Raw genomic sequence first — 27,309 nt, 5'->3', positions numbered from 1 at the left:
CTTCGTTCAATAAGAAAGTCTTAAAAATTAAAATCTTTTATATAGCTACTTCTATAACTACCACACATTTTCATATACAACCAAAACTTCGAACATTTGAATCAAATAATATCATTTATCAATTAAAGTCAGATATATTGAGCATGAGATCGATGAGATGGAACACCACTTATTGTATTGTAGCCTGACATTTTATGTTTATTATCAACATATTCCATCTGATGTACGTCTGCTGTGGTATAGTTTTTGTTTTGTTTGCCACGAGAGCCATGCCATGTGGTCATCTCAGGATAATGTTCATTAAGTCTATAATCCACTGTGTGAGATTTAGGGAGAGTGTTTGTACCATTATATTTAAAGTCTGGAGAACTCCTACTACCATGCACTGGTCGTATGATATCCACATTTCTAAATGATTCTCGGTTGTATCTCTTATTTATCATGTTTTTCATCTGCTTTTTGTGTTGTTGGAGAAGAAACTGTTGAACGTAAGGGTTCATCTCAAGGTCAGAATATGTTTTACGTCTAGGTTTAGGAATCACAAGTTCATTCTCCTGTCTTAACAAGTAAGGTGGGTCTGAGTTATGGCGTTTCTTTTTGGTTGTCTTCTTTGAATGTCCTTTAGAAGTAGCTTTATTGTTAGTTTTCCCATTTTTAATACCATTAGGAATTTTTCCGTTCATTAATTTCACATTTCCATTCATTATATACATTTCAGTATTATGTTGATTTTTCTTCTTCTTCTTGATCTTACTGACCTTTGCAGATTCCTGTTTTTGTGTTTTCTTGTTTGTCTTGTGTCTGGTATTGTGTCTGGTTTTTTGTTTTCTCAGTATTGTTCCATCTGGAATAAAAGGAACACGTTCCATCCTTTCGAAGTCAATAGATGCTGTGTTCTCAGTATTCGTCTGTGCTCTCCTCCATTTTAGATGATAGTGACATACAAATGACGTGATAATGACAACTACCACAAAGACCCCTCCAACACAAGAATAAACAACAATGTACAAAAACATAAAATCACATTCAAAATCATCTATTTCAAACTTAAATACATCTATTCCTGTTTGTTCAGGAGGCCCTTTGCATGTATAATTATTACTCCCTTTTTGCATAACCATAACACCAGAATCTTGCAGCCAATTTCTAAAGTTAATCAGATCACAGTTACATACAAAATAATTGGTGGAAAAATCCACACTTTGTAATTGTGTAAGACTTTTGAATCCAGCAGTGTCAACATTATGAATGCGATTATGATCTGCTTTTATTTGTTGTAAAGATTTACTCATTGAGAGGATACTCGTATCAAACCTGGTTAAATTGTTGTAACTAAAGTCAATGTATTTAAGACTAATTAAGGCTCGGAACAATGTTTTCCAATTTGAGATTCCAAGCAACTGGTTGTGTTCCAGATGTAAAGTTGTCAAGTTTGTTAGATACAAAAACAGATTATCATCAATATAAAGCAAAGCATTCTCCGCCAAATCCAAAAATTCTAATTGAAATAAAGCATAAAATGATTCTCCATGTAGGTTTTCTAAATAATTTCCTCGTAAATTGATAGATTTGACATAAGTCCATCCTGGAAATTTTAGTTTCTTGAGTTGGTTATAAGACAGATCAACAAATCTTGGTGAATGAGGTTCAAAGGTGCCTCCATCTATCTCCTGAATTTCATTCCCACTAAAATCAGCTATGTTGATAATCGGTGAATCGACAAACAAGAACTTCTTAAGCTCTGTTAGTTTGTTTTGTTGAAAATAAAAGTTTTCCAAGTTAATTAAACCATCCAGTGATTCTAATGTACTTATTCCATTTCCTGCTAAGTTCACTGTTTGCAATTTAATCAGAGTTTGTGGAATAATAAATGACGTCAACTGGTTATAACTCAGATCCAAAGTTTCAAGGTCAACAAAGTTTTGTAAGGTTAATTTCCCAGCAGAAATTTTGTTGTGTGCTAAATTCAAATATTTAAGTTTTATCAGATTTTCATTAAAATTGGAATCCACTTCTGAAATCAGATTTTCTGATAAATCTAAATACTGCAGATCTCGAAGTTCTGACACAGCACCAGATATGGCAGTTAGTTTATTACCTCTCATATCAAACTTTAGTAATGTTCCTGCCAGATTCTCAGAAAGATCAGTGGACAGCAAGGTTATCTCGTTGTGCGATAATGTTAATTCTTTTATGTTGCGACTTCGAAGAGAACTAAAAAGTTCTGATACTTCGGTTAGACCGGTTTTAGTCAAGTCAAGATTCTTGATCTTTGGTGAATCACTTGAGTTGAAAAGTGAAGTCAGGTTATCGTATGAAATACCCTCATTTCCTTTAAGTATCAATGTTTCCATTCCTTTAGGATATCTGAAAGCTCTTGATTGTATATTTTCTATTCCACAATAAGAGAGGTTCATCACTTTTGGTATATGATCACGCCAATTTGCCGTCATTTCAAATGAGTCGTTTGAAATTGTTTGGAATTTATTTCCTGACAAGTCTATAGACTGCATACTTTCCATAACTTGAAACCTTAATCCAAATTTGAGATTTGTTAGATTGTTAAAACTAACATTGAGAAAGCGTAAACTTATTAAAGAATGAAAAGGACCGTCTGGTAGAACTCCAAATCTATTATGACTAAGATCTAACTCTTCTAAAGCTGTTAAATGATCAAAAACTTCAAATTTTAATATTCTTAGAAAATTATTTTTCAATACAAGTCTACTTAAGTTCCTCAGATATTTAAAAACATGAACTGTCAGAGAATGTATTCTACTATGTGATAAGTCAATCTCTTCAACCTCCATTATATAGGATGAGAATGATGCATTTAATGTTGGTCCAAGAAAACTATTTTTCACAGTCAGTGAGACAACACTAGGTCTTATCCTTGATAAAATACTCAAGCCTATAATATTTTCACATTTTATAAGTGTTTCATTTTCATCACATTCACAGCTTGGTAGAGTCGTGCAAGGTTTGCTTGTCACTAACAAAATCCAACAATTCAATGCGAAAATAAAAGAAATAAATCTCAAATTAAATTTTAGATCCATTTGGTGTCAGATTTGAGTTTGAATAGTTTTAGGAACAACTTTGTTCATAATAATGAAGATGTTAACACGTTAAAAATTTTGTCTGTAATTATATATTTATCTATGATCCAAAAGGGGTATAAGATGTCGTCTGGCTGACTAATGAACTTCCCTTATATAGAAATTTATCTTTTCTTAATTTGAAACGAGACTGGTCATTAAAATTTAAATAAATAAAATCTCTAACAGTTCCACAATTTAAAAAAAATATTTTTCCAAATAAAGTTCATCATATTTTTAGGTTTAAATCTTATTTTTTATATAATCTTCATTTAGATGCTAAACTAAATTTAATCTTAAGAAATGATTCTCCTATACTGAGCCTCCTTATTAACATATATGAAGATATGAAGTGGGATGACCAAACCTTCAATTAATTATACCTTACAGATAAATATAATTAGAGTTAGATAAAACAAACTTTAGTCCATGTTATCACAGGTTGTGACATGGAATTAATATCTACAGATATCGGTTAATTAATTAGAAGTGCAAATTTAACGGAATTATTTTCTGGTTTACAAATGTTAATCAAACTGAAATGAACGAAATCAGTACTCTCAAAAATTGATCCTTATTAATATTTCTTCCAAAGGCAAAACTATTTTTTTATCATAAAATCAGGCTTTTTTTTACCATGATCCCTTCTATAATAAATTCCTATTTATCATGACACTACAAATTTATAAACCTTAAAAAACTGAGACTGTTCAAAGACTCGTAATATTACAAGCATTAGCCTTTCAAAAAGGGCTTGTCGACTCATAGCTCAAGAAAATGGAAAGTACTCTTGCTTTGTTAATTAATTCATTTACTAGAATAGCCACATGTATCAATCAACAAATTTTACCACACATGTGAGGTCAAACGTTTATCGTTTAACCTTGTTGTTTATGAAACTTCAGAAGATTCGACTATTTATAGATAAAAGTTACCTGTGTATCAATATCATGAATATGCATGATTAATGACCAGGCAAAAGCTAATTGCTAAAATAGAGAGGACAAATCCGATACTCCACGGGATTGAAGGACATTTACTATGTTTAGTTTGTCCAAACCAATCAATAAACTTTGATTATTCATGTCTCATAATATCTTCCAATCAGGTAGCAAGAAAAATTCACGCACTGAGTTTCATCGTTCAATTCATAATATCGACTCCTAGGAGCCGATTAATTAACCCAAACAGTAAGCACTACTTGTAATATTTGCTACTGGACATACAGAACAAACAATCAAACATGGGCATAACTATTGTATACATAATAAAACAAGGAATAATAGTTCAATATTTTAACTTGGCAGTAATAAATAAAATTACATCTATCTCTACGTTTAATTCCCCCATTTCAAGCTTTATTTTTTAGGGTATTTCAAATTTATAGACAAATTTTAAAACCACATGTATGGATGATAAGTGTTTTCCTGATGAAAAACTTGAAATCATTATAAAATATTTTTTCAGAAAACTTGATTCAAAACATTATGTACACTCAATATTACAATGACTTGACTGTTAGTGTTGCTATTCACTAATTACAACTCATTCAAAATTTTGAATTAAATTGCAATTTTTTTTATTAAACCAAATTGTTCAACTGGTCAGAAATTTGAACAAATTGTTCAGTCAAAATGTGAAAGTGCAAGGTGATAAAATAAATCATACTTAAATCCTATAAGTTTTTTTGTTCTGTTTTTTTTCCTATAAGTCTGAAACTCCACTGTACTGATGTAGTTCCTAAATCAGTCTATCAATCTGTATAGTTATATTACAGCCATTACCATACTAAAGGTGAACTGTTTTATTTTGAATTGCTATAAAAATGTCAAAACTAAGCTTTTATAGAGTTTTTCTTTCGAAAAGTATTCTATATTTATAAGAATCACACATTATGTGAATAAAAACATTTCATATTCAGTAAAATATTTGAAATAGCAATATGTTTGTAGGAAGGGGAGATAATCGCTTTTTGGTTTTAAAAAGTCTTTATTCAAAAGAATAGTATTTTAGGTTATCTCCCCAAGGAAGCATATTGTTATTTCATACATATTTTACTGAATATGAAATGTTTTTATTCACATAGTATGTGATTCTTATAAATATAGAATATTTTTCAAAAGAAAAACTCTTTAGTATGGTAATGGCTGTAATATAACTATACAGATTGATAGACTGATTTAGTAACTACATCAATACAGTGGAGTTACAGACTTATAGGATTGTAAGTATGATTTATTTTATCACCTTGCACTTTCACATTTTGACTAAACAATTTGTTCAATTTTATGACCAGTTGAACAATTTGATATAAAAAAACAAATTGCAATTTGGTCAAAATTTTGAATGAGTTGCAATTGGTGGATAGCAACACTAACAGTCAAGTCACTGTAAATTTATTAATTACAGAATTACATTAGGTATGTCATAAGTATGACTTTCTTCCTATAATTCTCATAAATCATACAGTGCTCTATTAAATACTTCTCATTGACAATCATACCATATCTCCTTACTTTTATATTTATAATTTATTTTGAACAATTTTACAAAAGTTTGATTTCAGAAAAATTTTCCCATATGCTGGTACAAAAAATCTGCTTTGTGGTTTTATATTGGTCCACTCAAGCAGACTTAATAAGCAAAGCTAAAATATATTGTGTTGCGCTTACATCAGTAAAACTAGAGGCTAAATGATAGCATTATATAACATATTATTATATCAGTTAAAGTTTTACTGGAAATTAAATATAAAGTGAGCTTGATACCTGAATATTATACATTCATTTGCATTTAAAACCTTTATTGTTTCCTTTGCACATTTAACTTCCAAGGGACAATTGTATTTTAACAGATACTTGCTTTCCTTATTTGCAGAATACTGCATACAAGCTTATAGAAAATACGTTATTTGTTGATCCTTTATAAATTTTAGGTTTATTTAAACATGTACATAAGAAATCCACAAAAAATATAAGCTAATGAATAAGCTAATAAATCGACAGAATGACATTAGGACCTCAAATTTCTTTACAATGTAAACAATCTTGTCTTGTTACCACAGTTCTTTAAATATTTGAATGATCAATAAATTATTTGTTATATACTTAAATGTAAATTATGACCTTGTTGCCCTTTAACATTTATAAGTTTTCTTACAATGAGGAAGTAAAACCTATAGTGACTGGATAATTACTCCCAAAATGGCGTTTTCTCAGTCTATAGGGAAAGCACAGACTCCAGCTGTGTGTCAATTCTGTGAAGAATCCACAGAGATTAAATGGAAGTGTATTAACTGTGAGCTATTTCTATGTCAACTGTGCTGTTCAAAGATTCATAGTAAAAGTAAGGCATCTATGGAACATGAAATTATAAATTTAAAAGATGTAGAAACACAGAATTTTGCTACTTCCATGCGAAAAGTAGATCTTGACAATATGGTATGTACAAAGCATATTAAACAGAAGTGTTTCTTTTACTGTATTGAATGTAGTGAGCCAGCCTGTTCCGAATGTGTAGTGGAGACACATAAACTGCATCCCTTTAAAACTATTGGTGAAGTGTATAAAGATATCATATCTAAAATGAAGAAACTTATAGACACATTTGAATCAAATATACAAATCTTAAGAAACAAAAAAGACAAACTACAAAAAATACTTTCAGATGGGGATACAAACAGTCAAGAAACAAGGCAGAGTATCCTGAAATTTGAGAAGGAAATGAAAGAGGCTATTTCAAAACATGCAAAAGACCTTTTAAGACAACATGAAGCAAAATGGAAACCATCTGAAAATATAATCAAAACAGAGCTTTCAGAAATCAAAAAAAGAGGGGATGAGTTGGAAACCAGGAAGTACAATCTGAACCAAGCCCTGCAGTCTCATCAAGCAGAAGACATTTTTTCTACAAGCAAAAACTTAGGTAGGCCTTTACCAGAAAATGAAGTTGAAAAAATCCAACCTTATAAGGCAAAGTTTATTCCTAGCAATATGCATTTGAAAATGGGAAGTCAAATACTTGGTGGCCTTTATACAGTTCCAGACTTCGAACTAATGGACACTTATCAAAGTAGTGATATTGAAAATGTGCCATCTTTACTTGTATCTCGTGCCAATAATGCCTTTATAGGAAGTAGGCAAAATAAAAAGATACAGAAAGTAAAATTTGAAAATCATAAAATCAAATTAGAGGAAGAAGTTCAGATACCAACATATGATATGTCATGGACAAAGGATGGGGAAATACTTGTGTCGTCTACAGATTGTGATCTTAAACTATATACCAAACTAGTAACCAAAGATGGACAGTTTAAGACATTTAAGTCCTTTTCGCCACTTAAAACCATAGGAGTACATGTCACTAGAGATAATAAGATAATAGTAGGTTTGGCAGAATCCTTTCTTCCTGTTACACCGATAGACAGTATCAGAAGACTTGTGGTAATGAACCAGGATGGTGACATAGAACATACTATTGAATATGATAAGGATAATCAGAGACTGCTAACTTACCCACATAGAATCAATTCTTTTAATGATAAAATAGTAGTTGTAGATATTATAAAAGATACACAGGAGGGGAGAGTAGTATTGTTAGATTATGGGGGGCAACTCCATTGGACCTACAATGGTTGTAATAGTACCAATTCTGACCAGGCTAAATTTTATCCAAAGGATGCTGCACTAACTTCTACAGATATGATTTTAGTTTCTGATTCAGTGAACCATGCTATACATGTATTAAATTATGCTGGGGAAGTCATTGTATGTAAGGTTGTTAAAAGCTTGGGAATAGAATTACCCTGGAGTCTTGATATTGATCAAGATGAGGCTTTATGGATTGGGGGCAGTACATGGGGTAAAGACAAAAGTAAGAAGGCTAAGATTCACAGTGTTATAATATACACATAAAGACTGAGTAATAAACCCCAACAAAAACTAAGGGTTATATCTGGTTAGAATGTGAAAAGTATCTTTAATTGAAATAAGATGAGAACAAAATAAAAAAATGCCAAAATTAGAATAAGCACTTAAGTTATATTATTTATCTTTAAAACAGCTTAATGTTAACTTCTTAGAGAATTATACGAGACGAAAAACAAAAGGAAATAATCAAATCTTTGTATGGGGCTGGATTCCATTCCACCATGCGAATTCACGATAAAAAACGTTGATATTCATCAATGTAAAACAATGTCTAAGAGACCACAGTCAAGTATAAGAACAGTCAAATATAATTCGCAGACAAAAAAACAAAAAACTAGCATACACTCAATCTTACAATTACATATGCATGCTCACAAAAATTATATTTACCAACAAATTATTTACAACAAGTTTATATTTTTAAGCATATTCTATCATTTGAACTATTGCCTGTTCAATTTCATCATTAATATATTTTGTTTCACAAACATCACTGAAGTCTTGTGTCAATACTGGATTGAAATTTTTGTAATATAAGTCACTGTTAGTTACTTCTTCATATGTGTTTGGTCTATATAAAAAATAATCGGTCTGTTTGTACAAACATGAGCAACACAACAGGTGCAATATGTAGAGCAGGACCTGTTTGCCCTTCTGGAGCAACAGAGATCCCCTTTTTGATAGGGTTGGTGTTGCTCAGTCTTCAGTTTTCTATGTTGTGTTATGTGCACTGTAATTGTCTTGTCATGGTATTGTTTAGTCAGTTTGTTTTCAACTTATGACTTTGAATATCATTGGCTCCCCTCTTTAAGAAAACCGAAATTGTCCCATATGAAATATCAAGGAAGCTATGCCTCCTATATAATATAGAGGAGGAAGATGAACTTCATTTTGCAATAATGTGTACATAACTAGCCTGTAATTCAGTGGTTGTCATTTGTTGATGTGTTACATATATGTTTTTCCTTCATTTTTTGCACATAAATAAGGCTGTTAGTTTTATAGTTTGAATTGTTCATATTTTGTCATTTTGGGGCTTTTAAAGCTGAATATATAGTATGTGCTTTGCTCATTGTTGGAGGCTGTACAGAGAGCTATTATAGTTGTGTATTTCTGTGTAATTTAGTATCTTGTGAAGAGTTGTATAATTGGCAATCATACAAAACCTACTTTTTAGCTCACCTGGCCCAATTGGCCAAGTGAGCTTTTCTCATCACTTGGCGTCCTTTGTCTGTAAACTTATACAAAAATCTTCTCCTCTGAAACTACTGGGCCAAGTTTGACCAAACTTGGCCACAATCATTAAGAGGGTATCTAGTTTTAAAGGAGTGTCCAGCAATCTGGCTAACCAACCAAGATGGCCTCCATGGCTAAAAATAAAACATAGGGTAAAACGGAGATTTTGGCTTACAACTCTTAAACCAAATTAGTTTAAACATATTTATTTACCAAATTATTTACAGCAAATCTTTCATGTGAGTAAAATTGTTATTCAGGTCAAGATCTGTCTGCCCTAAAATTTTCAGATGAATCAGACAACATGTTGTTAGGTTGCTGCCCCAGAATTGGTAATTTTAAGAAAATTTTGCAGCTTTTGGTTGTTATCTTGAATATTATTATAGATAGAGATAAACTGTAACATGTGTAAACAGCAATAATGTACAGCAAAGTAAGAGCTACAAATGAGTCAACTTGACTTAAGTGGTCAATTTACCCCCTAAGGAGTTATTGCCCTTTATAGTAATTTTTTTACAATTTTCATAAATGTTGTAAATTTTTGTAAATTTTTTCAAAATGTTTTCCTCTGTCACTTCTGGGCAAGTTCACTATAGATAGAGATAATTGTAAGAAGCAAGATTGTTCAGTAAAGTAAGATCTACAAACACATCACCAACACCAAAACACAATTTTTTCATGAATCCATCTGTGTCTTTTGTTTACTATGCACGTAGACCAATGTGAGCGACACAGGCTCTTTAGAGCCTCTACTTTATATTTATTTAGACCTCATCATTTGTTTTCTTATAACATATTTATTAAATAGAAGAATATAAAAGCTTTTAGAGAACAAATAAAAGTCAAAACTAAATATGATAAGCCAGACGTCACCAACATCAGAACTACCCATACTTTTGTCATCTTTACGTGTAAAAAATGGGTGGGCACCCCCTGGATCGCCTATGATTCTATATATAATAAGTTTTTACAATTGAATTGTTTCATACTTTCATGTCTGGTCCTTACACAGCTAGCTTTACTGTATGGGTTTTCTCATTGTTGAAGTCAGATACGGTTGGCGGTAATTGCTTACATCCACTTAATTTTAACTTTGGTGGATAGTCGTCTTATACTTTTGACATCTCCTTCTTTTTATATAAAAGGTGTGTGCATGAACTGTGTTTTTTATATGTCTAGTTTTATACTTCTTCTTTTTTTCTTCTTTCTATATGCTAAGTTAAATACTGTGGATTTATTATTATTCGATGGATATCAATTTCAGTGGCTTTAGTGGGTTCAGTAGAACCAAGAAATTAAATGTTTAACAAATAACAAATCATCAATATTTGATATGCAGACTTCAGCAAAAACACGAAATTAAATATCCACCAACATACAATCCATGAAAATTTGTACCCATGAAAATAAATGAATCCACAATAGTTCTTTATTGTCTAATAAAAGTTTAAATTTTTACTATTGTAACCCTGTCATATTTTTCACAATAATAAAAACATACCAATAATTTCTGATTTTACAGTAATCCCTGACATGCCTTATGTTGAAGAATTTTTCTCTTCATTCTTTTAAAAAAAAAATCACAGTAATAAATTTCTCAAAGAACAGATATGAAACTGAAATAACATTGTTATTAAAAAAAATGTTTCTTTATTAAAGTTTCCATTCTCAATTTTATTCTAATCAATCGATTTACTTATTTTCAAAATAGTCTATAAATTGATCAATCAGTTCCTATATAAATCATATACAATTTTACAAAAGATAACACATGATGAGAAATTGAAGTAACGTCTTAGTAATGATATATATCATCATTTCATTTCCATTCTCAATTTTATATCAGTGATCAGCACCAATACATGTTATTTTATATGAAATAAAGGAAATTCAATATATCTTTACAATTTTATTTTACTTTTAAGGCAAATTTTAGCTCAACTGTTGCGTGCAATATTGAAACAAACTTCATTGAATTGTATTCATATCTTTTATCAACGGATTTTGGGGCCTATCATGACAACTTTCACAAATAAATGAGAAATGCGTCAATGGAACACAGATGATGCCCCTGCTTGCATAAAATGCTGCAAAGGAAAATAAATCAAGAAGGATAAAAGTGACACTACCCAAATGTGTTCCTAATTTGAGTTTGCGGTAATTAGCAATATGGAAAAATTGCTGAATTTTTAGTTTCCGCTATCTTACTTAAGTTTGCCAATCAAATGTTATTAATCTTATACAAAATTGATTTTTTGATTAGGATGATTGGGGTGCTGTTTATAAACATATCACAAACCTCCTTTTATTCATAAAAATTTTAGTCCATAGATATTTTGATTTACATTTGATGGTGAACAGCAACCAAGTCTTGGTAAATGCTCAAATGACCTGTCAGAGTTGCCAGGCTGGCAAAAATTTATAGACACAAATAGCTTCTTATTGAAAGGTTTTTACTAGCTCCTTTTCATCTTTGTGAGCTAATAATATAACAGACACAATTACATTCTTGATTCAAGGACACCATTGGAAATAAGCTTGTTTGCTTTCATGGGTCATCCTTGGCTAACTTTGTAACAACCATTGCTATATTTCAAGGTTGTTTTATGTATTTGTAAAAAATCGCCTTTACCTGAATACAAATCGTTTTTATTTATAAAATTTTCTTACTTTGAACTAAGTTCAGGTAGAAGGAGTCGGGTCGTGTTAGTTTATGATGTATCGAAAAGGTCAATAAATAAAGGCAAGATTAGTATACCACAGTTCAATAGTCATAAATCGATTTTAAGCGAAAACAAGTCCTGGTCACAAACCAAACCAAAGGAAACACATCAACTATAAGAGGAAAACAATTGAATAACAGAAACACTGAACTGATACTAAAATTAACGCCAACATTAGAAATTGACTATTTGATAACAACTGCCATAATCCTGACTTGGCACAGGACATTTCAAAAGAAATTGGTGGGTATAACAGTTCAACTAGAACTTGGTTTTATTTCAGCCTTAATAAAAAATATGACAATTTTAAAAATATCGATAAAATGACAACATTATGTGTCAGGAATACAAACAAACGAAAGATCACTTTGTCCTTATTTAAGAATTTGTGACACTTGATCCGAGATTCTACAACACTTGAACTATTGAGGTCATTAAACAATCACTTTTCCTTTGTGGCATCAGACATCTACTTTTGTGATATCAAAATTTTAGGAGAACCTTTTACATGTCCAATAATGTTGAACAAATAGTGATAAGGTGCATACACATGTATGACAGCAATTGTAAGCATATATACCTGTACAAGGTAGAAGTAAATGAACAAGTCTAATAGATTTAATACCGTGTGGCAGAACATTAATGAATTTATTAACTTCATTTGAATTCTGGTGGATAGTTGATTCATACTTAATCACTTTACTTTTATATAGAAATCGATATTTTAAAAATGTTAAACTCACCTTCTGCCAGAAGTCAAGACAGAATCTCATGTACCATATATCACATTCTTTGTAATCAAATCGATGTAAAATGGTCACTTTATTATCATGTGGTTTCATGTCAGCCAATGAATCGTGTAACCCTCCAGGTTTCCAACAATTTATACTATTCTCACATGACTGAAAAAGAAAAACCATTCTTATTAACTGGTAAATGACAATGCATGTATGTAGAAGAAACAGAATTTGAAACAAAGCTGTATTTGTTTAAAATAATAATTATTAAAATTCCAAGTGTTTTACCATGTTTACCTTCTTCTTTGCAGGACAAAACAAGTGTTATCCTTTGTTTGAAAAAAAACCTTTACTTCAATTTTAAACTTTTATACATTGTCTGCATATTTTAAAAACTTTCTCAATAAAATGAAATTTTACTTTTATAATCCAAAATATCATCTGCATAGAAATATTGAATACCTTTGACAAAACAAAATTGCCCAGCCATCGAACACAGTCTACATAATTTCTATGAACATCTCTGGTACTGAAGTCAGGAAAATTCTGGAATACTGTCGGGAATGGTCTGAAAAAAACAATTGTATCCTGATTATCTCAAATGATTCCATTTACATGTAATTATTACTTATATATCATATTGTCTAAATGTAATAAGAGATAATTTTGCAAGTCACAGTAACATGTTCTGCTTTTGTGGATTATAAATTTACTAACAAAAGCTTGTTCACCTATCATACACAATTTTTGTACTAGTTTTGGTGAATAGAGCATGAAAGTGAGACAGAGGCTATATGAAATGTCAATCTGACATGTACTTGTTTAAAGGGGCACTAGCTACGAGATATATATAAAAAATCTAAAGTTTGACAAATTGACAAATAGAACCATCTATTTTTAATCTATAAAAGAAAATCAAACAGACCTATAAAAATCCAATCGCACGTGTTGGTTTAATCTTTATTTATGTTTACATCGCTTATAAGGTCATCTGAGGTCAAATCGTTAATTAATTAGATGGCTTCTGGACTAAAATACACACAAAACGAACCTACATTTTATCTACCCCATGCTCTGAAAACTGTTTATTTTAGACTTTTGATAGTGTGGATAAATGTTTAACATAGAATCATATTCAAAACAGTGTGGTCCTGGCCATTGATTGACGACCTAAATTATCCCATTTAGGTCGTCAATCAATGGCCAGGACCACACTGTTTTGAATATGATTCTAGTTATAAATCAAATATGAGAATTTGAGTCAAATCGGTGACCATGATTTTGACAGCTAGTGCCCCTTTAAAGCTATCAACAAAGCTACATTTGTACTATCATTTCTATGAAAATGTGGCTGAGGCTAAATGACATCTCAGTCTAACATGTACTTGTTAAAATCATTCCACAAAAGCAAGCAAATACTATTCATCTTATAAAATGCAAAATAAAATAACAATTAAAATCTAATTAAATCATACTTATTTGTTTTTGCAGAATTATATGTGTATGATGATTCTATAGCTGCCTGTAACTCTTCTTTATCCATTTTCCACATCTTTAATGAATGATCCATACCACATGATACAATTATTGATCCTTTGATACTAAAATCCTGTATAGAAGGGAAAACAGTAAATAGCTATCTTGTCTGTCTGCAAAGTCAATAATAATTAACTAGTCCATCAACAAATGAAATAGTTACTGTTTAACATATTTTCTTATAATATAAAAAGTCTCACCAATAGTGATATCAAGATTAGGTTGTAGTGTCTTGTATTCAAATATTTGCTGTTTAGAAAATAAATGGGGAATGTGTCCATGGGACATAGATGATGCCCCTGATTGCATTAATTGCATAGCATATAAAGCTATAAACAGACATAACTGAAGAATGGTTAAAGCGACACTACCAACATTTGTACTTGATCTGAGTTTTGTGGTAATAAGTATATTAAATAAGTGTCATATATTTGATTGAGGCAAACTAAGGTAAGAGAATGGAAACAAAATATTCAGCATTTTTTTCCATTTGCAAAGGTACACAACTCTAGAACAGTAAAAGTGACACCACCAGAATTCAAACTTGATGCAAGTTGAACAAATCAGACAAGAGATCAATAACAACTATAGGTCACTGTACAGCCTTCAGCAATGAGCAAAACCTATACTATGTATACGTTGTATCTACTCTGCTATGTGAAAGGGACAGAAGAGTAAAATTCAAACTCACTGCACTAAGGACTTCATCTCTATGTCCATCTACTCCACCAAATATAATCACACATACATCTGTCTTTATATTCCACATCCTTAGTGTATGATCTGAAATCCAATACACAAATGATAAATATATTGTTCAAATTCTCTATCCTATGTCTACCATCTTCAAAAAGGAGAAAATATTTGTTTTTTCTTTTTATGAAAAAGTGTAAATCAAAGTAAAAGAATAATGTGTAAATGGGACACAGATGTCCCTTCTTGTAAATAACAAGCACATTTTCTATTCATAAAGGCCAACAACTCAAGATGGATGCAAGTTACACAACCCAATTTGAACTTGATCTGTGTTGGTGGTAATAAGCATTGTATATATTAAAGTTTCATGTCGTTCAGTTGAGGCAAAATAAAGTAAAGAGAGTAAAACAGCAAATTCAGCAATGTTTTGATTAGAAAGGGACATAACTTAAGAAGGCTGCAAGTGCCAGTACCCAAATTTGCAATGGATATGTGTTTAGTGGATAAATAAACATTGTATAAGTTTCATAATATTTGGCTGTGGCAAAATAAAGTTAAAGTGCAGAAACAGTATCTTCAGCAATTTTCCCATAAATTTATAAAGGGACATATATAACTCATGACACATAAAAGTGACCTCATTCAAATTTGAACTTGATCTGCGTATAGTGGTTCATGTAATAAGCATTGTATATGTTTCATAGAATTTGGTAGAGGCAAAGTAAATTAAGAGTGTGGAAACAGCAAATTCAGCAATTTTGTTCCATTTGTAAAGGGACATAACTGAAGAACCATCAAAGTGACACCACCAAATTTAAAACTTAATTTGCATTTTGTAGAAATAAGCATGTTGTGTAAGTTTTATATTATTTGGTTGAGATATAGTAAAGTAAGAGTGCGGAAACAGCAATTTTGACACTTTTCAATTTTATAAAAATACACCACTCACACACATGTCACTTTTTTAATTTACAGTATGTGCTCTCAGAACTGATATTGTTTACCATTCATTTTTTAATGATCATCAGATTAATATGTGTAAATTAATAAAAACAATGATATTGTATGTATCAACATATTAATCTTCTATGTGATCTACCAGCAACTAAACATAATTGAACAATATTTACCTTTAGACACAGACAGTAACAAGTTAGGATCCTTTGGATAAAACTTTAATTCATTCACTGCATTACCATGTCCTACAAAATGCTGAAACATAAAAAAAAAACAAATGATTAGTTTTCTCAGTTGTGATCAGAGAATTGTAACCCAAGTTTTCATTGTTAAGAGTTTAAAATTTATCTGGCTTACTTAAGAAAAATGTTTTGTGCACATGTAAAGATAGTACTTGTTTCAAGCTTCTGTTTAAAAATATGCACATTATTTCACATACAGGTTATTATCTTGACACTTCAATAGAGCTCATTAAATCTCTTTTAATAAAACTTTACAGCAAGACTTAGTGATAGTCATGGTAACATTAAGCAATTACATGTAACTGTCATAATCATTATTTTGCACAGGCACTATTGAATAAAAGTGGTTGGTTAATCAAATACAACCAAACCTTTAACTTGCTAGCTTTAGGATAACAGCTATAACGGCATACCAAATCTTACCTTTATACATTGCATGGTTACAGGACTTATGATACGTATAACACCTCGGAGACCGGCTGCTGCTAGTAATGGTAGACCTACTTCATCATAAGACCAAGCTACACAGTAAAAATTTTCTTCTGTCTTCATCAAGTTAAGGAAATATCATTTTATCTATTATGTTACTTGAAATCATTGGCTCTTTAACTTTGTAATTAGAGATCCCTAAAAAAGTTGTCTCCCTTATGAGGGACATTACTTTTTATTTACAATGGAGAGCTAGCAGAAAGAGCAAATCTATCTGTGCGTAATGTGAGTAACTTAAGGTTTTTAAATCTGTTCATAACATTAATTTGTTGTTTAACTAAATACTATTGACATCAGACATAACTTTTCGTGAAAATTTAGTTAAACCGCCGATACATCACTTTCAATTCATCATGCTTTGCATTGGCTAAAGCCAATTTTGTCTGGTATGGAACCAGTCTACCAGGTAACTGACAAATGGATTATTTACCTTATAAAATTAATAATGGTTTTATAATTTTAAAAAAAATCATTTTATTTCACACTTTGCAACACCCTATTTTCAAATTTCAAGCTTTAAATCAGACATTCTCCATTATGTATTAAGGATATGGATATTAGGATGTGTGTATCTAATAGTTGTATGTGACTTAAAAAAAAATTCATTTGATACTCAGTAAAAAAATTGTGATGATTAACATCATTTCTTAACAGGTCCACAGACTTTCTATTAGGTAGCTGCTAGTTGCTAAATCTATTTTTATCTTTAAAGCTAATAGATCTTGAATGACTTAAAAACAGTAAGACAAATGGCTATGTGTTTTCATGTTGCTTCTGGAGTGATTTCAATAGATCTTACTTTCACTTTTACGATAGATCAAAAATTCTGATTAAGAGTTGGTCCTCAAAGCAAACAATATAATATTTTTAAACAAATGCATTTATATACTAAATCAAGAAATGATTATGGTAAAATACATAAAATTAAGTAGCATTAATATATAATATGGAATGTGAAGGATACTGATGGGTCTATATAAGCCTGTAATAATTTGATCTTCCCACTGTCTTGTAATTCATACAAAGTTACCTACAAATACAGAAAAAATCATTTTAAAAATTCAAATTGTGATGCTACAATTAAACAGCAAGTATGGCAAGTAATTACAACATTCATCTTTAGAACTGTATGTTTGACAAAATTATCAAAAGTTAAAAATTATTACAATAAAAATATTTTTTGTTATAGAACATGAAGAGAGGATACATACAGTTGATGGATCTTTTCAAAACTGAAGAAATATTTATCTCTTATTTGAGGACATTCTTTTGATACCTCTTTTTTATAATATATATAATAAATTTATGATAGCATACAAATACATGTAACATGTGAACAAGCCAGCAATATGTATTGATACGTCATAATACGAATTCCTACATCAAGTCCAGAAACATCCTTCATTCTTATTTGAATTAAACTATATATAGCATCAATGATTTTAGTGAAATTAAAGGAGTAGGTCCGGTAAGAACCGATTTTGGCCTCAAATTTCAGGTTCATCTGACAAAAGATTTTGACCACTTTTAAAACACTTAAGTGTCTATTTTATATGATTCAATTGATTTTTGTGAAAGATTTTAACTTATTTTGTCATTGAAAACGATCCGATTCAAGCTCAAATAATCTCCCAAATATGCAAAAAAATTGCACTTTTTAGATGGTTTTTGTCAAAAACGAAAGTGGCCGCATCCGTGTTCATCCTCAATCTTTATATATGTTATGTTTTATCATCAAATACAACTTCCATTTAAATATTTTGGATGAACACGAATGCGGCCACTTTCATTTTACACAGAAACCGTCTAAAATTTAAGTAAAATGCTGGAATTGTTAAGATTTCAGTAATTAAGCATGACTTAATGGTGCTAGTATCCAATATATGTGCATTATATTGTCAAAAACAGCCCATATTTATGTAGCAGAACCATTCTACTATCCAATAAATAACTAAAAGTTTACATTTTAACAATTTTGTAAAACTGCCATATTTTGGGGCCAAAAAGGGCTCTTACTGAACCTACTCTTTAGGGAAAAAATATCAAAACAAGCTTTCATTAATTTGTTATATATATATCTGGAATTGTACAGTCTGTTAGAAAGAATAACACGTAAATAGACTAGATATGCTGAAAATAGCCTTCTTTTAATATGATATATCCCTAAAAGTGTTGACATTTATGACCTTTATGACAGTCTGATGACATATTCACAACATATCTGTATTTAAGAATGTTTAGTCCAGCTACTCCTTTTATGTGGTTTAAAGTGGAACTTACATTACTGATGAAAAGCTTAAACAAAACATTTTTTGTAAATATCAAGCTATAAAATTTACCCTGTTTGTTCCTACTGTAGCAAACACTATTGGATCTCCTTCTCTGGTCAGCTGATTAATTGATAAACCAAACAATGGTAGTCCATGATCTTCCTGGAAAGATTCAAATCAAGATATAAACTATAAACATAAACTGTAAAATATATATATAACATTTGTTTGCACCGGTCTTAAGATATTAACCTGATGTTCAGTGGTTATCGTTTGTTGATGTGGTTCATAAGTGTTTCTCGTTTCTCGATTTTTATATAATTCGACCATTGGTTTTCCTGTTTGCATGGTCGAACACTAGTCATTTTTGGACCCTTTTTAGATTGCTGTGTTAGCCAAGGCTCTATGTTGAAGACCATACATTGAACTATAATTGTTTACATTTATAAATTGTGACTTGGATGGAGAGTTGTCTCATTGGCACTCATACCACATCTTCTTATACAATCTACACTTAAGTTGCTCGACATTAATTCACAATTGGGTTTTTTTTCACAACAAACAGCAGTTGTAGTCCAGTTGCCTGTTATATAAGTAAGATTACCATACACATGTTAGTTGTTCCTTTTCTGAAACATATATTTAAAGGACACTTTTAAGAAATCACATCATTCTAATCCCTAAATGGCAAATGAATGGCATAAGGAAACTCCACAAAGAAGAAAATACAAAACAATAACATACTTTTACAGGTATATTAATAATTCTAATGCAATTATTTTGTAACAATTGTTCTGATTGGATGACAGCAAGCGTAAAATTCTCTATCTCCTTGTCTGTAACTAAGGAAGCCGACATTTTGAATTTCAAAATGTATTGACATGTTATTGCTACAATAATAAACAAAACACTCACTTGTTGCGCCTAAAAATCTTCTTTTTATCAAATTTTATTACATTTTGAAGCGGCACAGAAGCCAGAAAACGCCCGGTATTTATGTTTGACGCCAGAAGAATACCTAAGACATGTATGACGTCACCTAGTGTAGGGACCAAAGAAGATAACATCTTTTCGCAGAATTTTCTTTAATGAAGATTTTACACTTAAATAATGATTGAAATTTAATTATGAACTCGTTTTGCATTAGAATAGAGATAACTGTATTGTATTTGAAGCTTTGCGGACGTCCATCGGTAGTTTTACTGTCGCAAATACCCTATTGCGACAGTAAAACTACCGATGGACGTCCTTAAAGCTACAATACAGTTATCTCTTAAGTGTCAAATAGATAACCCCCAAGATGGTGCAGCTGGAGAAAAAGTACCTATAGCATGTATAATCTTAAGAAATAAAATTATGGATATCATTAAAAAAAAAAACATGTAGATCATGTATATAAGACATGTGTTTGTTATCGCTCTCCATCTATGGGTACACAAGAAAGGTATTTTTTTTATTCTCAACACACACACCCCCGTCCTGCTCATGGGTACACAAATAAGTGTGAATTTAACATTTGTGACAATAATATTTGTGAATGTCAGTTCACTATCTCAATAAAAAAGTTACCTTGACATGATTTACATATTTGAACTGTAGTTTTGGTCTTTTTATTCTGGGCTTTCCTTTTCCTCTGCGTGGGACATTGCTACTCTCTGATATATCATCAAGGATAGTACTGGCTGTACTGGAAATATCATCCTACAAAAATATCAAATGGTTAGAAATCAAAGAATAGGTGCCATACCTGTCATGCATGTTAACAAGACTTGGTTCTGTCTTGCAATCAGAATAGCTCTATGATAAGAAGTTTAAAATCCTGACCTTTTCATCTTGACTAATACTTAGTACTGTTTTCTACAGCTTTTGGTCTTTGGCATTCCCAATGAAAGATATGCCCACACACCTACATGTATAGTGTGCACTAGTAATGTAATTGGTACAATGTTTATAATGTGATACAATACATATGTCCAGTTTTTCATGTAAAATTCTGTTAGCATGGTTAAGGTTCATTTAATGGGGAAAAAATAGGGTTGGAAGGTCAAAAAGACACTTTTAAATGTGATTTACAAATTCTGTATTCCATTGATCTGTTTTCTGCAAAACTTAAATTTGTCAAATTATTGTCAGACAGACATGTTTACTTGGTTTAATACTTATTGAGAATTTTTCAGCATAAAGCTAGTGGTTGAAAAAATGACTATTACTAGTGACAGTATAATTTTCCAAATTTTCAGTGAAAAAAGTCAGGGTCCTCCATCAAGCCTGCCCAGAGTAAACCTGGAGACCTGATAATGATGATCATAATGAATGGTTTGCAATTTTCTTAATTTACATGTTAAACATCAAATATTTGCATTTAATATTGTTGAAGATGGGATTCCTTCTAGTCCTTACAAACTAATATGAAATTTTGGTATGTTTGGAGACTTTGTAATTGCTTTATTTTGAATCATTAATATTAATGATACAGCTAAAAAAAAAGCACAAGTTTTTTCAGCTTTAATAGTGGAGCACTTTTTTTGTGAAATTTGGTGTCATACATTGTCATATGTGCATGACATCTTTGATATTTGTCAGTATAGAAAAATAGTGTTAGCTTCCATACCCGTAGCCAGGGGGGGTTCGGGGGGTTGGGACAACCCCCCCCCCCCCCCCCCCCCCCCCTTGAAAACAAATAAGCACTGTTAAAGTCAATGTTCTGTTCGGATTGTGACTGTTAAAGTAGAGTTTGTGAGTTCAACAAACCCCCCTTAAGAAATTCCGGGCTACGGGCCTGGCTTCAAATGATTCCGACCAGTTAAATGAACATTGAATAGTTTTACATTTGTCATTTTGGGGCCTTTTGTACATGAAGCTGAGTCAAGTGACTATGTGGTATCATAGGCGGGTATGGTTGATTGTTTGATTGTTGGTTGCTTAACGACCAGTGGTAAATATTTCATGCATTTCAGGATGATAATGCGGTATGGGCTTTGCTCATTGTTGAAGGCTGCATGGTGACCTAGGCTATAGTTGTTAAATTATGTGTAATTTTGTCTGTTGTGTACAATTATCTCATTGGCAATCATATCACATCTTTTCTTTTACATTCAAAGGGATCAGTGGATTTTCTTTCTACTTCTTCTCTCTTCTACTTTGTATTCACAGCCTTCAACATGTTAAAGTTTATGTCCGACACTTGTAGTGCGCACAATACTTTGTGAAGAAGTATGTATAGTGAAAATTTATTTGCTCATTACAATATTCAGAGAAAGGTTATTTCTGTTTTTAATTGTTGATGGAAAAAATGATTGTTGGCGTATTTGTGCAGGATGAATTTGTGTATGAGACTGTGTATATGTTCTAGGACTATCTGAGCGGTTGTATTAGTCTTTCTGGCCTTTTTTATTGCAAAGAGATGATATGTGATTTTATATAGGCACAAAGTCCCCAATTATGGTACTCAAAATCAATAACTTTTTTGTTTTCAGACTTTTTCAAATTCCCTCATTTGCGCAGAAATCTACTTCCTTTTCTGGACTCATTGTCAGGAGATTTTTAGTAAAATATATACATGTATATATATATATCAGTCCATAGTAAAATATATGAAGGTTCCAAGTTTCGACATGTTCATATGTTCAAGGAACACAATACATTTTTTTAATTTTCAATAATTCTTTGATATGAAAAAAAACATGACCTGATGATAGCGTTTTTTTGTTTACATTGAATATGACGTCACAACATAAGTAACGTCACAACTATTATAAATCCTAACAACAGAACCAAAATCGGAAATGTTGTGGTATTTCTTGTCTTTTTTAACCATTTTGAAGTTTAAATATGTTTAAATTAAGAAAAAATAATGCATATGAATTTTGTCCCTTTTCGGAGGCGGATTTAGGGGGGGGGGGGGGGCGGGGCCCCCCCTTTTTGGGAAAAAATTTGTTTGCTTATATAGGGAATCACTGAAGCGTGACTGGAGCGGGCCCCCTCTTAGGTCAGTCAGTGGGCCCTCACTTATGAAAATTTCTAGATCCGCCACTGCTTTTACAGGTAATGCCTGCCTCATGACAAGGCATTCATCAATTTTTCTGTGTGCGAATTCTCTCCATTTAAAATGATTTATACTGCACTCGTTCTATTTGAGCAGTCAAAATGTGTTGACCGTATATTTCTATGTCATATACAGTCACTGACCTGATATCACTTTTCCTCATGAATATTTAAATAGAAATTGTCGAAATTATATTTAATTATTCATACGACCTCTTCAACCTGTTCTTGTTTCCAATGTAAACAACGATGCGTTTAACGACTCAAACTTGTTTCTTTTGAAAAAATTTGGGAAGACATATTTCACTTATTATTATTTTTTCTTTGCAACTTATAAATCATTATGTTTTATGTTAATTGTTGATATTTTAGTCTGTAAACAAACGAATTCGTTCACTATTGATTGCGGTTTTCAATAGGTAATAATGTACATTTCATCTTGTTGTATATTTCTCCTCCTGTGTGATATGAGGCATTTTAAAGGGGATTTTCCCCAAATATTTATATAAAGTAAATAACATTAACACACTAAACAACAATAGAAAATGTTTTTTTTTCAGATTGCAGTATAAAGACAATAATAGTGCATTGACTTGACATATCAACGATATAATGATTTGGCCCGAAACGGGGAAAATGCTTGGCACAGCCTCGCATTTCCCCGTTTCTAAGTCTCATCCTTATATCGTTGATATGTCAAGTCAATGCACTATTATTGTCTATTTAACAGGTCTTTCTATGTTGCCATTTTGTTGGTTTATGAAAAACCTAGCAGCCCTTCTTTGCACCTTTTCTCTCAGTTTGTTTGTATCCTCAGTAAATTAAGGGTTTCAGACAGAACAAGCATATTCTAGTGATATGGCTAATAAGAAACATCAACATGAAGATTTAGAATTTGGCTAAATTTTGTTCTTTTACTCAGTTACTGTTTTAGAGATCCGAAAGCTGTTTATTTCTGATTGAAAATCGTAATTTCCAAATAAGACCAGTGTTATCAAAAACATATAATTAACCTGATCATCCCCTGAGCCGTCTGTGTTTGCTGGGAGGGATATTTTGGGTCTTTTTTGTAACACTGGCATTGTTGACATGCTTTCTTCGCTGTCCGACATTTTTAAATTTTTCTTTGTCAAGTCACATGACTATCACTTGACCCAACACCAATCGAGCGGGAAAAGTTTTTACTTTTTCAAAAAAAATATATATAGACAATATAGACAATATTTTATTGGCACAAACGCATTTACAATAAGTGGTAATGACCGAATGGATAAACAATTTGCTATACATGGTAGTAAAATACAAACAATTATATATATATATAACGTGACGGTACCCAAATTGCACCTATTTTGACAGTTTTTTCACCTACGTTTTTTTATGATCAGGAAAAAAATGTCCATACTGTGTTTATTTTGTAGCCCTATCCTTCTTTGTTATATACGTACACCAATTTAATTTTTAGTCCATATATTGAGTCATTAAAAAATGGGTTTGAATCAACCTCCAAACTATCCATGATTCTGTAATGAGGAGTACCCAGATTGCATCCATGCTTAAATTTACATCATCATAAGCTTTTGTTTAATTTCTTCAAATATTTTGAACAATTGGATATTTGTCCATGCTTACTATTCATATTTTACGAAATGGATACTTATAATATATTGTATTTGCCAATTTTAAAAAGATGACGTTTTGATGACGTCGCATGGTGACGTTTTCGTACATTTTGTTTTTTTCAGTAAACAGTCCATCTGTTGATAAATACTGTGAACGTTTTGTGTATAACTAAATATGTTTACCTATGTTGAAAGACGGGCATAGTATCAAATCATAAAAATACAACTTGTTTAGTCTCTAGGAAATCTTGTAAGATTTTTATTGCTATTTTTTTCTAAATAGGTGCAATTTGGGTACTCGGTGCAATTTGGGTACCCTTACGTTATGTGAATAAACGATTAAAGGTATAATGAAAATCTATTACAATACCAGATGTTGTGAAGTCTATAGTAAAAATTTTCGCAGACGATACAAAAATTTATGCACCTACTTCTAAATCTGATGTCTTACAGAATGATCTAGATGCACTCTACAATTGGTCCAAGTTATGGGACATGAAATTTAATGTGAACAAATGTAAACAAATCCACTATGGAAGAAATAATCCTGAAAATGTTTATACTATGAACAATATTGATATTACTAAAGATGAACAAGAAAAGGATCTTGGAATTATTTTTCAAAATGATCTTAAATTTTCGCAACATATATCAAGTAAAATAAATAAAGCCAATAGTATACTTGGGCTGATTAACAGAACTTTTAACTTTAAAGATCAATATACATTTTTAAGACTATACGTTGCGTTGGTACGACCACATGTGGAATATGGAAATACAATATGGTATCCGCATTTAAAGAAAGATATTTAAATGCTGTAGAAAAAGTGCAGATGAGAGCAACTAAATTAATTCCTGATATACGACATTTAAGCTATGAAGACAGATTAAAAGTACTTAAACTACCCTCCCTAACTCACAGAAGGCGAAGAGGTGATATGATACAAGCGTTCAAAATATTAAAAGGAGTCGAAGATATATCTTATGAAAGATTTTTTACTGTCATCAGTACTAATACCCGTGGGCATAATTGGAAATTAGCAAAACCTAGATGTAACACTTCTTTTCGATTAAGACATTTCTCACAACGTATTATTAATGATTGGAATAACCTACCAGTTGAAGTTATTTCATCTAAAACTGTGGAAGCCTTTAAAATTAGTATAGACCGTCACTGGGAGTCAGTCATGTATCAGTTAGGAAATTGATGAGGACACAAATAGTTTTATATATAACTTTTAATTGTGTGAAATAATGCACCAAATCATGCATTGTATCAGTTTTTGAAAGTGTACCAAAATATGGTGGGCTAAAAAGGATAGGATCCTTCCATATGAGCCCCACAACGATCTTACAGGTAATAGATTACTTCTTGCATTAAAACAATTTGTTATGAAAGAGGAAGATAATTTTAGTGCCTTATATGATGTATTATTAAGTATGAGATTTATTATATTTTTATCACACAATGTGGTTACACTTTTTCCTGTAATATTAAACATTTTTAATACAAAAGACTCTCTTATACTGGAGTAACCGCTATGTCAGTGTAGCAACATGTGCTGTTCATTTTCAATTTCGCCACTTTTACAGATTTCACAAATTCTTTGATCTCTGGGCATTTTTAAATATCTTCCTCTTTCAATGGCAAGGTTATGAGCACTAACTCTTAATTTACATAATGATGATCGATCTGATCTATTTTTTAAAGCATCAACATAACCTGCCCGTTCATTAATTTTGTAGACACTCTGGAAAAATATTAATTTAGGAGATGCTGAAATATTTGCATGTTGTTCCTGAAAACCCTGATCAGTTAGTCTTTGTTTTATGAAACCAAACAGGGGTTTAATAGTAAGGTTATCATTTGACAAATAAGATAAACCTAAGTTTTGAATAATAATATTTAACTTTTTAACCCATGGGTTGCTTTTTTTTGTAGCATTATATATTTGGTGAACTAAACTTCCTTCTGAAGTGATTAAATGATCCCAGAATTTAATGCTAGATAACATTATCCTATTTTTCAATGGCAGTCTTGCAAGTTCGGAACGACATGCATCATTCGAGGCCTTACAGTGTACTCCCAAGATTTCTTTAATAAATTTTATATCGCGGCAACTTTTCGTAGGCATCACTGTCTTTAAATGTCGAAATAATCCCCCAGATTTCACTACAATAAAGGAGAATAGGGGCTACTAAGGAATCAAAAAGTTTTTCCAGAAGTTTACAAGGGTTATCTAATCCTATTGTTTTCTTTATTTTAAAATACGCTTTCCTAGCTTTTTCCATAAGCGAAGTGATGGCGACATTAAAACTGCCATTATATCTAATATTTATACCCAAGTAACAATAAGTATTAACTGTCTCTAAGGATTTGCCATTATAATAAAATTCGTTCAGAAAAGACTTTCCGTTTGAACTAAAAACCATTACTTTTGATTTCTCTGTATTGACTTGCAATTTCCAAGAAGAACAATAATTACTTAATGTATTGAGACAATTTTGCAAACCCTCTTTGCTATCAGATAATAATACAATATCATCTGCATACAAAAGTGCATTTAATGAAATATCACCAACTACAACTGGATCTGCATTGATATTTTCCAAGTCTTTAAGTATGTCGTTTATAAAAAAATTAAAGAGAAGAGGACTCAATACATCTCCTTGTTTAACACCACAGTTTGATTCAAACGATGGGCTAAGACCATTAGAAAATTTAATTCTA

General features: G+C 31.3%; 3 protein-coding genes across 3 annotated transcripts in view; 1 reads left to right on the top strand and 2 right to left on the bottom strand.

The window, feature by feature from the left end:
* LOC134687590 (polycomb protein EED-like) overlaps positions 1-24,098 on the bottom strand; it is a 31,958-nt gene extending 7,860 nt beyond the window's left edge. The window contains exons 1-10 of the mRNA XM_063548004.1: positions 23,970-24,098; positions 20,482-20,613; positions 18,982-19,074; positions 17,607-17,672; positions 16,577-16,699; positions 16,085-16,166; positions 14,950-15,041; positions 14,198-14,331; positions 13,185-13,290; positions 12,729-12,887 (exon numbers count right to left, since the gene is read on the bottom strand). Coding sequence (XP_063404074.1) covers positions 12,729-12,887; positions 13,185-13,290; positions 14,198-14,331; positions 14,950-15,041; positions 16,085-16,166; positions 16,577-16,699; positions 17,607-17,672; positions 18,982-19,074; positions 20,482-20,613; positions 23,970-24,068 — 1,086 coding nt within the window. The 5' untranslated portion in view covers positions 24,069-24,098. The remainder of the gene's footprint in view (positions 1-12,728; positions 12,888-13,184; positions 13,291-14,197; positions 14,332-14,949; positions 15,042-16,084; positions 16,167-16,576; positions 16,700-17,606; positions 17,673-18,981; positions 19,075-20,481; positions 20,614-23,969) is intronic.
* On the bottom strand, positions 21-3,063 carry LOC134686325 (chaoptin-like). Its single transcript, XM_063545997.1, has one exon. The coding sequence runs from the start codon at positions 3,057-3,059 to the stop codon at positions 129-131; it is 2,931 nt and encodes a 976-aa protein (XP_063402067.1). The 5' UTR covers positions 3,060-3,063; the 3' UTR covers positions 21-128.
* Positions 24,099-25,360: 1,262 nt separating the features above from the next.
* On the top strand, positions 25,361-25,786 carry LOC134687994 (uncharacterized). The gene has a single exon (XM_063548460.1). The coding sequence runs from the start codon at positions 25,361-25,363 to the stop codon at positions 25,784-25,786; it is 426 nt and encodes a 141-aa protein (XP_063404530.1).
* Positions 25,787-27,309: the final 1,523 nt, after the last annotated feature.

The sequence above is a fragment of the Mytilus trossulus genome, chromosome 10 (genome assembly GCF_036588685.1).
Source record: "Mytilus trossulus isolate FHL-02 chromosome 10, PNRI_Mtr1.1.1.hap1, whole genome shotgun sequence".
In the NCBI taxonomy this organism is placed as follows: Eukaryota; Metazoa; Mollusca; class Bivalvia; order Mytilida; family Mytilidae; genus Mytilus; species Mytilus trossulus.
Note: the sequence above shows the minus strand (reverse complement) of the source record. Positions and strands in the feature narration are given on the sequence as shown.